The following is a 13,441-nucleotide window of genomic DNA, read 5'->3' on the forward strand; positions in this document are numbered from 1 at the left end:
AGGTAGTGTCATGGTTGGGATTCAAACCAGCGACCCTTTTTACTGCTAGGTGAGAGTGCTAACCACTACACCACTGTGCCGCCCTGAGTCACTCTATAGGGTTAAAGTGTGAAGGCACCACTGACACCCAAAGACCAATTTTTCCGCAACCGTTACTTCTATGCAAAGTCTGTGGAAGAGACACCAGAATTTATCCAAAAACTCTCTAATCATGTTCCCAGTGCACTGCATTGTGGCCTCATCATACAGACTGGATACCCAAGCCATTGCTTGCAAAATAAAGAAAGCTTGCTGGGAACATTTTTTGGGCATTAGAAAAATGCAATTATTGCTGCAGCAGCCTCTATATATTGTACAGATGTGCCACTTTACAGGTAGATTAAGGGGACCCCCCAGGCACTATATTGAATTTTTTATTTTTTTTTATATATTCTTTATTTTCAAAAAGTTTTTCCAATATAACAAATTACCATCTATACAATAACATATCATTACAATAATTAGTTACTTTTACCCCATAATCCTCCCTCCCTCCCAAAAAACAGCAAAAAAATTATAATCTTTGTTTGTTCTTGCCTTTTCACTTCTTTTCTCTGCTTCACTTACTGTCCACGTTTACTTCACCACATACCCCCAATCACCCATACACCCTTATAGCCTTTAAGCAACTACAAGGTCTTGACCTAACAATATTTAATCCAGTATATTATCATTATTACCTTCTACAGTGATTTGGGGAAGATTGTGGTCCGGTTTTCGGCCCCTGGTTCCCCCTTGTCCCACCTCCCTGGTGTGAGCTTAAGCGCGGCCTCTTGTAGGTCCTTTTCCTGTCCTCCTTGGCATCCAACCCCTTTATCGGTGCGGGGGGGGGGGGGGGGGGAGCTTGCCGTGTCGCCAGGATCCTCAAGCAATTTTTAGGCACAACATTTGGGAGGCTTTTTCCACAGCCGTCAGTAGTAAATATAATTATAAAATCACAATCGAATGTGTCAATATTAATATATATTATTGTTTGACCTCTAAATGTATTTATTCATACATTGTATGTCTCTTTAGAGTTTTCTCACTCCCCCCCCGGGAGAAGACCTCTACTGTTAATGGTCGAAACGCATATACTCAATGGCTGTATTATGATGTACTTGCATTCAGTTGCATGTACTTAGCCTCATTCACAGAGCTCACGTTTTAACATAAATCAATGTTTTTGTATGTTATTACTTTTTCTAATAAATTTATATTTTTCTAGATTACTTTCATTTTTTTGCTGCAATACTATTTATAGGAGAAAATAAGTTATTAAAATATTGGGAAAATATGTTGCTCATTAATCAAACTAAATATAAATTCTTTCACATTTTTGTCCATTTGTCAGCTTTTAGAAAACTGAGCTGGGTATTTATAAAAGCTTCATGCTACTTAAAGGCCTTACGGATGCATACACATATATGTAAAAAAAATAGTAAGAATAGTCACAGAGTTATTTTAGGACAGCCAAACTATACAAAAACTGTTACATTTGGTCTGTGGGGTTACAATGACTCCCAGTCATGCAAAGGTAAGTACAACTATGAGCCCCTGACATGTTTACATTTTATGAAAGACAATACTGAAATTTTTATTCATTATTCAATCTAATTTTTTTTTATTTATTTTTTTTAAATTCCATTTGTCAGGTTTGTGCCAGTTAAAGACTACATCGATGCAATAAAATATTTATAAAAGAAAATTACAGTAGGCAAAATACCGTATATACTCGAGTATAGGCCGACCCGAGTATAAGCCGAGGCCCCCAATTTACCCCCAAAAAACTGGAAAACTTATTGACTCGTGTATAAGCCGAGGGTGAGACATGGCTGTCCATCCCTGTGTGTCCGTCCATCCCTGTGTGTGTGTCCGTCCATCCATCCCTGTGTGTGTGTCCATCCATCCATCCATCCCTGTGTGTGTATCCATCCATCCATCCATCCCTGTGTGTGTGTGTGTGTGTGTGTGTGTGTATCCATCCATCCATCCATCCATCCATCCCTGTGTGTGTGTGTGTGTGTGTGTATCCATCCATCCATCCATCCATCCCTGTGTGTGTGTGTGTGTGTGTGTGTGTGTGTGTGTGTGTGTGTGTGTGTGTGTGTGTCCGTGCAGCCTTGTGTGTGTGTCCAGCCTACCTGTGTCCCAAGCCTCCGTCCCGAGCCGCCGTCGTCCCGAGCCTCCTCCGTCCCGTGCCGTGCCTCCTCCGTCCCGTGCCGTGCCTCCCCCGTGCCGTGCCTCCTCCGTCCCGTGTCTCCTCCGTCCCGTGCCGTGCCGTGCCTCCTCCGTCCCGTGCCGATGGATCGCCGCTCTTCTCGGCGGCCATTCTACAATTCAAAATTCCGCCTCCGCCTGTGATAGGCGGAACACTCAATTTCCCAGCAGCCTGTGTTCCGCCTATCACAGACATCCTCTCATACTCGTCCGTAGTATGAGAATGAGCGGATGTCCGTGATAGGCGGAACACTGACTGCTGGGAAATTCAGTGTTCCGCCTATCACAGGCGGAGGCGGAGAAGGAGGCGCGGCTTTTGAAAATTAATGTCCGCCGTCTGTCTGCTCGATACGCTGATCGAGCAGTCAGACAGCGGCGACTCGAGTATAAGCCGAGGGGGCACTTTCAGCCTCAAAAAAGAGGCTGAAAATCTCGGCTTATACTCGAGTATATACGGTAGTCATTTTGAGGATGAGCAAATAATACTCGATCTGCTACGTTTGTTCTTTGGGTTACAATGTCATGCAATGGTATGCAGGGCCGGTGCAGGGAGTATTGTCTATACAGGAGAAGGTGTATTATGAATAATGTGTATTAACATGTTGAAAATGATTTCAACATGATTTGACATTATTTCAACCGCATTCGAAAATATTTTGTGACCCGAATTTAGGGCCATGTATCTCGGTGTCACTTAGTGCTAGACACACCAATTTGGATATGTTGTCGTGCTAGTATTATTGTGTTTGCATACCAAATTTGGGGTTTCTAGCTATAAGTGACCCCGAGAATATGTGGCCCCAAAATCGGGTCGCAAAATGTTATTAGTTATTACAGCAGAGAATGACATTTTGCGACCCGATTTTGGGGCCACATATCTCGGGGTCACTTATATCTAGAACCCCCAAATTTGGTATGCAAACACAATAATACTAGCAATACAACATATCCAAATTTAGAGTTTCTAGCACCAAGTGACCCTGAGATACATGGCCCTAAAGTCGGGTCACAAAATATTTTCGAATGTGGTTGAAATAATGTCGAATCATGTTGAAATCATTTCCAATCCGGTAGAAATATTTTTGAATTTGGTTGAAATATTTTCGAATGTGGGCGATTTTTCCAATTCAGTAGAAAACTAAATGAAATCCGAAGACGAATATAAGGAAGTTAACGAATATAACTAAACGAAATTAATGAATTGACAAATTGAAAACGAAACGAAACGAAACAAATTTTTTCCTTTTGCACATGTCTAGTACCTGACATGTTTACATTTTATAAAGGACCTTACTGATGTTTTTATTCAACTGAAAATGGTGAAGGGTTAAGAAAGGTGTCAATGATCACAATTAATTTTTTTCAACATTAATTTTAAGTGATAATAAGACCTCATAAGTGCCTTCATGAGATCTTTGTTCCTCAGGCTGTAGATCAGAGGATTCAGCAATGGGTTGATGAGGGCAGATATGACGGTAAACAGTTTGTTTAAAGTCTCCATATTGCTGGAGGAGGGAATGAAGTAAAGAAAAATGAAGGAGCCATAAAAGATGAAGACCACGGTGAGGTGTGATGAGCAGGTGGAGAATGCTTTCCTCTTTCCAGTCTTGTTACGGATTCTGAGGATGGTCCTGAGAATATAGACATAGGGAAGAAAGGTCATAAGAACGACTCCCAATCCAAGAATAGCACCTACTAAGAGTATGAGCACAATGTTTATGAAGGGGTCAGAACATGTAATTTGATATAAGTGGGGGAGGTCACAAAAGAAGTTGTGGATGGAAGTTGTTCTGCAGAAGGACAACCTGAGCAAAAGTAAAGTATGAACCAAAGAGACGGAATATCCTCCAACCCAGACCAGAGAGGTAATATGGGCACAGGCTCTCCAAGACATAATTAGTTTGTAATGGAGAGGGTGGCAGATGGCAATGTAGCGGTCGTAGGACATAGCCGAGAGCAAGATAACTTCTGAGCAAACAAAAGAAATATAGAAAAAGACTTGGGCTTTACAGGCAGGAATGGATATTGTTTGGCTTTTTGTGACCAAATCAAAGAACATCCGTGTTGAGGTCACCGATGAATAGGACATGTCCAGAAGTGCCAAGTTGGCAAGAAAAAAATACATTGGGTTGTGCAGATTGTAGTCAGTGAGGACCAAGAAAAAAATAAGAAGGTTTGTGATCAGAGTCATCAGATAGATGAGAAGGAAGAGCATAAATAATACATTCATGGTCAGTGGATGGTCTGATAGACCCACAAGAATAAAAAAGGAAATTTCTGTCACATTTCTCATATTATTCTTTTTTTTTCCCTTTGTTTCAAATTATCACTATAAGATAATTATGTATCTAAGGATTTATTAATTGGGAAAACCTGTACGGTGTGCCCACACAATGCACTCAGATCTACATCTGTACATTTGCACCAGCCAATTATTAATTCTTATATAAAATGTTGGCATTCCCTAATGACAGCTGTGTTGTAAGAAGACAAAGATAAAAGTCTCATTAATGATCTCTAAAGATTTCATTTACAACCCCTTGAGAGCCCCCTTTTTCTATAATTGAGAACAGTCATTAAAATTGACATTCAAATTACATTAATTGTGTTTTAATCATTTTGTACACTGTTTTACTTATCGGCTAGTGGACAGAGTGATCTAATACAATATAAAAGGAAAATATACAGTGGGGGACAGAAAGTATTCAGACCCCCCTTACATTTTTCACTATTTGTCATATTGCAGCCTTTTGCTTAAATCATTTAAGTTCATTTTTTCCTCATTAATGTACACACAGCACCCCGTAGTGACAAAAAAACACAGAATTGTTGACATTTTTTCAGATTTATTAAAAAAGAAAAACTGAAATATCACATGGTCCTAAGTATTCAGACCCTTTGCTTGGTATTTAGTAGAAGCCCCTTTTGATCTAATACAGCCATGAGTCTTTTTTGGGAATAGATGCAACAAGTTTTTCACACCTGTATTTGGGGGTCCTCATCCATTCCTCCTTGCAGATCCTCTCCAGTTCTGTCAGGATGGATGGTTAAACGTTGGTGGACGGCCATTTTTAGGTCTCTCCAGAGATGCTCAATTGGGTTTAAGTCCGGGCTCTGGCTGGGCCATTCAAGAACAGTCACGGAGTTGTTGTGAAGCCACTCCTTCGTTATTTTAGCTATGTGCTTAGGGTCATTGTCTTGTTGGAAGGTAAACCCAAACCCAAGGTAAATTGAAAGACATGCAGGTAGGTTAATTGGCCACTGTCCAAAATTGGCCCTAGTATATGAATGGGGACCTTGGATTGCGGGGGCCGACATGAGTGTGCAATGTACAGGGATAGGGATAATTGTAGACACTCACTCAGGTTGAACAGGATGGACTGGTGTCTTTATTCAACCTAACTAACTATGAAACTATGAAACCTTCGGCCCAGTCTGAGGTGCTGAGAACTCTGGAGAAGGTTTATGTCTAGGATATCCCTGTACTTGGCCACATTCATCTTTCTCTCGATTGCAACCAGGCGTCCTGTCCCTGCAGCTGAAAAACACCCCCCCCAGCATGATGCTGCCACCACCATGTTTCACTGTTGGGACTGTATTGGACAGGTGATGGGCAGTGCCTGGTTTTCTCCACACATACCGCTTAGAATTAAGGCCAAAAAGTTCTATCTTGGTCTCATCAGACCAGAGAATCTTATTTCTCACCATCTTGGAGTCCTTCAGGTGTTTTTTTTAGCAAAGACCATGCAGGCTTTCATGCATCTTGCACTGAGGAGAGGCTTCGGGCCACTCTGCCATAAAGCCCCAAATGGTGGAGGGCTGCAGTGATGGTTGACTTTCTACAACAGCATATCAAAGGCAGCAGAAAGGCCCAGGAATAGGAGTACAGAATAGTATCCATTGGTTTTTGCTGTTACTAAGTCATTTGTGAGTTTTAGGAGAGCAGTCTCAGTGTGTGTGAGTGTTGAGGGCAAGATTCAGACTGAAGGGGATCAAGAAGGTTATTCTCAGTGAGGTAGTGACCCCAAATGTTCAAGGAGTTTGGATAAAAAGGGGAGCAAGGTGATGGGGAAAGGTTGTTAAGATTTCTGGGGTCAAATGAGGGCTTTTTATGTATGGGGGGTAACTAGCGCATGTTTTAGAGAGTTGCTAGAGTGTGACCATAGCATTTACGAGGGACCGAGGTCCAGGGGGGCAGGTGGTTAGGTGGACATTAGAAAAAAGTATAGAAACCTCATCTATAGTGGCGGGGGTTGAACGAGGAAAGTAATGATTGTACATGTGGACATGGAGTGTTATGTGAGGAGTGTATCTGTACAGTGGAGAGCGTTTTGAAGTGATTGGAAATTTCCTGGGCAGTGAGTTAGCGGGTGGAGGTAGTGGAAGATGAAGGTGAGAGTTAAAGGTAGAGAAAAGTTGACAGTAATGGAATGATAAGTTGTTAATGAGAATGGTAAAACAGGTCTGCTAGACATTGAGGAGGCAGCAATTGTATTTTTAGAAGGCAGATTTATATTGGTTGTAATCTTTCTGAGCCCGTCCATAGGGGGCACACGAGCGCCACCCCCCATAGCTATTTACAAAAAAAAAATGGTCACTTTTAAGAGTGACCAGGCGCTGGACACACGGCAGTCTATGAGAAGCTTTCCAGCATGCAATCAGCTGATTGCAAGCTGGGAAGCTGATTTGCCCATGTTTAGGGAGTGGTCAGGGCGCAAGCGATGTACCCTGAACAATCTCCACTCGACACTTGTTTGTCTCAGTCCTCCTTTCCTTTTAATTGGCGGGGGGGGGGGGGGGTAGGAGGATGGTGGTCACTGAATGGTGCTTTTTGTGGCACCGCGCCGGCATATCACTTCTGGTTTCCCAACTCACTGCTGTCCTGTGTGCACTCCTGTTCCATCCCCCTGACCACCGGAAAGGGTCAGTGTTTTCCCTGGGCTGTGTACCCTGTCTTGGAGCACTTGGGGGGCTCCCTTCAACCCTCCTCCATCAGGCTTATCGGCATTCTGAGATTGAGAACTCCCCGCCGGTCCGCTATTCCTGGTCTCACACAGTGGCAGGGTGTGTGACAGCCATCCATCCCTCCGGGACTTCAGAGGAAAATGTGCTGGCCGTGAATCACTGTGCTTCCTATGTACTTTCCACTTGATCATTTGTTCCTGTTTAGCCACTGTAAGGGGGTCCCAAGACAGCAGGAAAGGTTTTCCGGTCTGGTTTATGTAGCAGCCCCAAGGAGGGTGAGCTCCAGCACAATGCATACTCACTTCCCTGGGCTGTGTACCCTGTCTTGGAGCGATTGGCTCCAGGGACTGTGTCGCAGCTTGTGAGGGGTGTTTCAGGTCCCACACGCTGCAATTACTCTGTAAGCCAGCTACATCTGTCCCTCCCTCCCCCATTTCTCCCCCTTTCTGTCTCACACTAACGCACACAGACTGAAGCCCCCTCCTTAGCTCTGGTGTTTTCCTATACACAGACAGAAGGGGGAGGAGAATGGACACAGCATTAATGGGACGTGCTGATCTGAGGTCAGGTCTGAATGCAATATACCACTTGACACTTGCAGGGAAAGGGAGACAAATTGTCAAGGAAAGATACTCACAGTGATTCGGGGGGGGGGGGGGGTAAGAGGATGCTGTATGTGCTAGGGGGCACTTTGGGAGGGGAGAGGATTTGTGCTAGAAGGGGGGTTGAATATAAAATTTTACCTCCCAGCACAAATCCTCTCCTCCCAAAATGCCCCCCTAGCACATACAGAATCCTCTCCCAGCCCCCCATATCACTATCACGAGTATCCTTCTTTGATAACTTACCCCCTTCTACCCTTGTTCAAAGAGATGCTGGCTGCTATTAAGGAGACAATCATGGTGTCTGGGATCCCGGGCACCTCTCTAGAGATTCAGGAATTTTGCCCAAGGTGCCCACGCTAGTGCCCCGAGGCAAGTTAGTGGAGCCAAGTGCCAGGACTTTTTTCGGCACTGAGCTCCAGGACTCAGGGCTGGTTCATATCACAAAGGAATGCGCTGTGCATTCCGGTGGGAGTCCCATGCCTTTTAGGTGCTATGCGATTTCAGCCCTTTCATTTGAATGGGCTGACATTGTGCCTGTCTTCACCAAGAGTTGTGCATTCTCTACTTTACAAAAGGGTTTGTGACAGAACTAGGAAGAGTACTTACTCTGGCATGGAGTAAAGAGGATTTGTGCTGGGGAGGATTGGGGGATTTGACCCAGGATGGGGGGGGGGATATGCTGGAAGGGAAGATCTGTGCTAGAAGTGGGGAGAGGATTTTTGCTTAAAGGGGGATTGGGTGGGGTGGATTTGTCTTGGGGGATTTGAAGAGACATCCTTCTCATTGCATCTCATCACTAATACAGGTGCAATGTGAAGGAGGTCCCAGTGCAGCTGTAGACAGTGGGGGTAGGGGGTTGTATTGTGGAGGGGTGGCAGGAGGACAGTGGAGTGGGAGGCATCAAAATGCACCTTCAACTGTGTAGACAAAAGTCCTTGCACCAGCCCTGCAGGTACTGATAACCGCCCAATGCTGCCAGACTAATCGTCCATCTTTGTCCCCAGCATGAGCCACTTGCTGTCAAAACTCTCCTCCTGCACCACTGCGGTTCATATTCCTGAGGTCTGCAATGGATATTCTGGTACCCCTGTCATTGGTGATCTGCTCAGCGTCTGCTCACTGAGCTTGTCAGTAACATCCTGTTTAGATGCCTGGTGGAAGCTGGGAGTGCAGGTCTTATATGTTGGTAAAATCTATAACATTTATAGCATTACCTACATACAGGTAGAACCCAGTGACGGAACTACCAGGGTCTCAAAGGTTGCACTTGCGACTGGTCCCTGGCATTTTACCACCGTGGGGGGGCCCAAGATGACAGGAATGGGGGGCGCTGTGGTACCATAGTAAAGGGCCCCCATGACGGGAGTAAAGGGCGGGGCCCCAAGACCAGAGGTTTCTTGCTCCTGTGTGGTGTATACAGCTACATACACCATCCTTCTTCCTTCCTGTATATAGACACCTTCCTCCATCATCACTTACTGCAGATATACATCATCTATATATAGCTATATACAGGAGCGATGATGTATATCTGCTGTCAGTGATCATGGAGGAAAGTCTTCTTATGCAGGAAGGAAGGTGGGTGTATATAGCTAGCTGTATAAAGGACAGCTGATGTATACCTGCATACCCTAATCTGTGAGGCTGGGCTATATACCTTGATCTGTAATTCTGAGCTATATACCCTGATCTGTAATTCTGAGATGTATACTCTGATCTGTGAGGCTGAGCTATATACCCTAATCTGTGAGACTGAGCTATATACCCTGATTTGTGAGACTGAGCTATATACCCTGATCTGGGAGACTGAGCTATATACCCTGATCTGTGAGGCTGAGCTGTATACCCTGATCTGTAATGCTGAGCTGTATAACCTAATCTTTGAGACTGAGCTGTATACCCTGATCTGTAATGCTGAGCTGTATACCCTGATCTGTAAGACTGAGCTGTATACCCTGATCTGTGAGGCTGAGCTGTATACCCTGATCTGTGAGGCTGAGCTGTATGCCCTGATCTGTAATGCTGGGCTGTATACACTGGTCTGTAATGCTGAGCTATAGACCCTGATCTGTAATTCTGAGATATATACCCTGATCTGTGATGCTGAGCTGTATACCCTGATCTGTGAGGCTGGGCTATATATTCTAATCTGTGAGGCTGAGCTGTATACCCTGATCTGTGAGGCTAAGCTATATACCTTGATCTATGATACTGAGCAATATACCCTGATCTGTGAGGCTGAGCTATATACCCTGATCTGTGAGGCTGAGCTATATACTATGATCTGTGAGGCTGAGCTGTATACTCTGTTCTGTGATTCTGTGGCTGAATACTCTGTCCTGTGATTCTGGGGCTGTATACCCTGTCCTGTGATTCTGGTGCTGTATACTCTGTCCTGTTATTCTGGGGCTGTATACTCTGTCCTGTGATGCAGAACTGTATACTCCTGACACCATGGGTGGAAGCAAATGGAATATAGGGGACAAAGTGGGTGGTTTCTGTAAGAGGAGGGGCTTAAAAGAAGTGGGAGGGACCAAAAAGGAAGGGTGGGGTCTGGCACCCCCCATTCTAAGACTTCACCAGCCACCACTGTTTATGAGACTTATGCCATAGGTGCTTAAAAGACTTCTGGTGTCATTGGTTTGCCAAGGTTGTTGGGGTCAGGACTGATCCTGAGTGGAGTGGGTGAGGCCAGTGTGTTTAGGGAGGATAACGGTGAAGTGTTGTAGACAGAAGTGGCTAGGTTGGGGCAGGGCAATTTCTGAACAACAATAGTAATGAATTTGGTTAAAATTCGTTTTGTTTTGTTTTTACATTTTCTAACGAATTCCACATTTTTAGAACGTTTTGAATCAGTCAAAAATGTATAAACCGATTTGAATTCTGTGGAAAGAGTAGCTGGTTGTTAAGGAGTGGGATGGAAAGCCGGATGCCGAGTCCTTAACAACCGATGACTCATCAGCTATCAGCGGGTTTCCTCATTGACAGATGAAATGTAAACAAAAGAAAGGTGGCAATGAAAAATTAAGAAAGAAAACCTGCTTAGGTTCCCCCACATCCGAATCCCTTCGGGTCTGGTATGGATTTTAAGGGTAACCCCACCCCATATAAAAAAAAGAACATGGAGTCCTCTTTAAAATCCATACCAGACCCTTATCCAAGCATGTAGCCTGACAGGTGAGGGAAGGGGGGCTGAGCAACTCCCCTCCTCCTGAACCATACCAGGGCATATTCACTCAACATGTTGGGGTGCTGTTGGGTAGGGGGGCTCCCCCCCAAAGCACCTTGTCCCCATGTTGATGAGGACAAGGTCCCCTTCCCCACAAGCATGGCCGCTGGTTATGGGGGTCTATGGGCAGGGGGCTTATTGGAATCTGGAAAGCCCCTTTAACAAGGGGCCCCCAAGATTCTGGGCCCCCCTCTTGTGAATAAGTATGGAGTACATTGTACCCCTGCTCATTCACCAAAAAAGTGTCAAAAATAAATAAAAACACAAACAATTTTGACCATTCCTTTATTAAAAAAAACAAAAACAATTTCCCCCAAAGCAAATTCAACGTCAGTCATGATGAACGCCGCCGCCACCGATGAAAAAAATTCTGCATCCGACAAAGGCTCCCACTGCCTGACAGATCTTAATTAACTAAGGGTTGAGGCCACCCAAAAACATCACCAGGTGACTCCTGCCCCCTGTTATCAACCCAGCATGCCCCCGTCAGTGACTTCACAAGGGTGTGGGGACAACAGGTGACATCATCAAGGTCAGATGGCAGAACTGTCAGACAGCGGGAGCCTTCACTGGGTGCGGACCTCTTTTTTCTTTGGGTTGGCAGTGGTGTTCATTGTGACTTTGCTTCAGGGGACATTATTTTTTGTTTTTTCTGTTTTTTTAAATAAAGGAATTTTCAAAAACTGTCTCCATGTTTTTATTCATCAACATGGGGACAAGGTGCCCTGCCCCAAAGTACCCCCCCATGTTGAGGGCATGTGGCCTGGTATGGTTCAGGAGGATGAGCGAGTGAGCGCCCCCCTTCTTTCCTGACCTGCAGGGCTGCATTCTCAGATAAGGGTCTGGCAAAAATTGTGGGCATGGAGGTTCCCCTTAAAATCCTTGATAGACCCAAAGGGCCTGGTATGGACAGGGGGAGAGACCCCACACTGTTATTTTCTTAGTTCTTTTTATTGCCTGCATTCTTTTGTTTACTCTCAGTTGTCGGTGGGGAAACCCGCTGACAGCTGATGAGTTATCTGTTGTTAAGGACGAGGCGGTTGGCTTTTCGGCACACTCCTTGACAACCAGCTATCCTTCACACAGAATTCACATTGGTTGATATATTTTCGACCGTTTTTGAATTATAATCGTTCTGAAAATTTGGAATTCGTTAGAAAATGAATAAACAAAACTAAATAAATTTCCGAAACAAATCCACTAAACTAAATTAGTAATTATCCAAAATGATTTTTTTTTTTTTCGATTCTGCACATGTCAAATTTTTTCCTCTCTTCTTGTTCCAAGCAAAATGAATCCCACAAATAATCTCTATCTGTTTTTTTTTTATGTGTTGTTAATGGTTTAGACCGGGGGGGGGGGTTGGCAAGCCGTCGATCGCGATTGATTGGTGTACTGTGGGTAGCCAACAGGTCGATCAGTAACACAGCCCCACATACAGACCTTCCCCTAGCTGGAGCCGCCACTTTCCTTTACACTGCAACGAGATTGGGAGAAGTCACATTACTGGTTAGAGGGTGGGGGCAGGAGCTGCTGGAATTAACTAATTAATTAATTAATTAATTAATTAACTAATTATGGGAGGCACATTGGTGTAGTGGTTAGCACTCTCGCCTAGCAGTAAGAAGGGTCGCTGGTTCAAACCTCAACCATGACACTACCTGCTTGGAGTTTGCATGTTCTCCCTGGGTCTGCGTGGGTTTCCTTCGGGTACTCCGGTTTCCTCCCAAACTCCAAAGGCATGCTGGGAGGTTAATTGGCTTAGAGTAAAATATATTAAATGAATTAAAAACAAAAAGGATGACTTCCCAACTTATACAGTACATATACATGCTGCACATACTACGTCAGTCATCCCTGCACACACCAGAAATAGAAAAATAACTTTACTTATTACAATAATTTTGGAGATAATATTTGAACTCTGACATGATAGGCTGTAACTGTTTTTAATTAATCACCATTTATCAATTTTGAGTATCCTAATTTTTCATTGGCTTGAAAAAAAAAAAAAAATTTAGCCTAGAAATATTTGATAATTAATGATCAAACATAGCCTCATATATTTTTTATACATCATATTTGAGTATTACTTGAGTCTGAAATATAACTAAAGGCAAAACTTTTTTCCCCCCATTTTGGACGGAGTGGAGAGGGATTAGGTGCCCTGTGTCAGGTTTTTATTGCTGACTTTGCTGCCCCATTAGGGGGGAAAAGTAAAAGGGAATCCCAAATTATGTGTTGTCGCCAGAGCAGTAACAGAGGGGAAATTTTCCAATGGTGACACTAGTTCTGGTGCCTAATGCCGCGTACACACGAGCGGACTTTTCAACATCCAAAGTCCGACGGACTGAGTCCGTCAGACTATTCGATCGTGTGTGGGCTGCAACGGACTTTTGACTCG

At 44.1% G+C, this 13,441-nt stretch overlaps 1 protein-coding gene across 1 annotated transcript; it reads right to left on the reverse strand.

Annotated features, from left to right (window-relative positions):
* Window positions 1–3,275: 3,275 nt before the first annotated feature.
* LOC143958075 (olfactory receptor 1G1-like) lies at window positions 3,276–4,592 on the reverse strand. Its single transcript, XM_077467526.1, has one exon. It carries the CDS (start codon window positions 4,529–4,531, stop codon window positions 3,578–3,580), a length of 954 nt encoding a protein of 317 aa, XP_077323652.1. The 5' UTR covers window positions 4,532–4,592; the 3' UTR covers window positions 3,276–3,577.
* Between the last annotated feature and the right edge of the window lie 8,849 nt (window positions 4,593–13,441).

This window comes from Lithobates pipiens, unplaced genomic scaffold (assembly GCF_037356315.1).
Source record: "Lithobates pipiens isolate NorthernLeopardFrog02 unplaced genomic scaffold, aLitPip1_a1.2 Scaffold_56, whole genome shotgun sequence".
NCBI classification, from domain to species: Eukaryota; Metazoa; Chordata; class Amphibia; order Anura; family Ranidae; genus Lithobates; species Lithobates pipiens.

What these genes read in the sequence shown, in the direction of transcription:
- LOC143958075 (XM_077467526.1), bottom strand. Translation starts at nt 4,531, where the DNA reads ATGAGAAATGTGACAGAAATTTCCTTTTTTATTCTTGTGGGTCTATCA.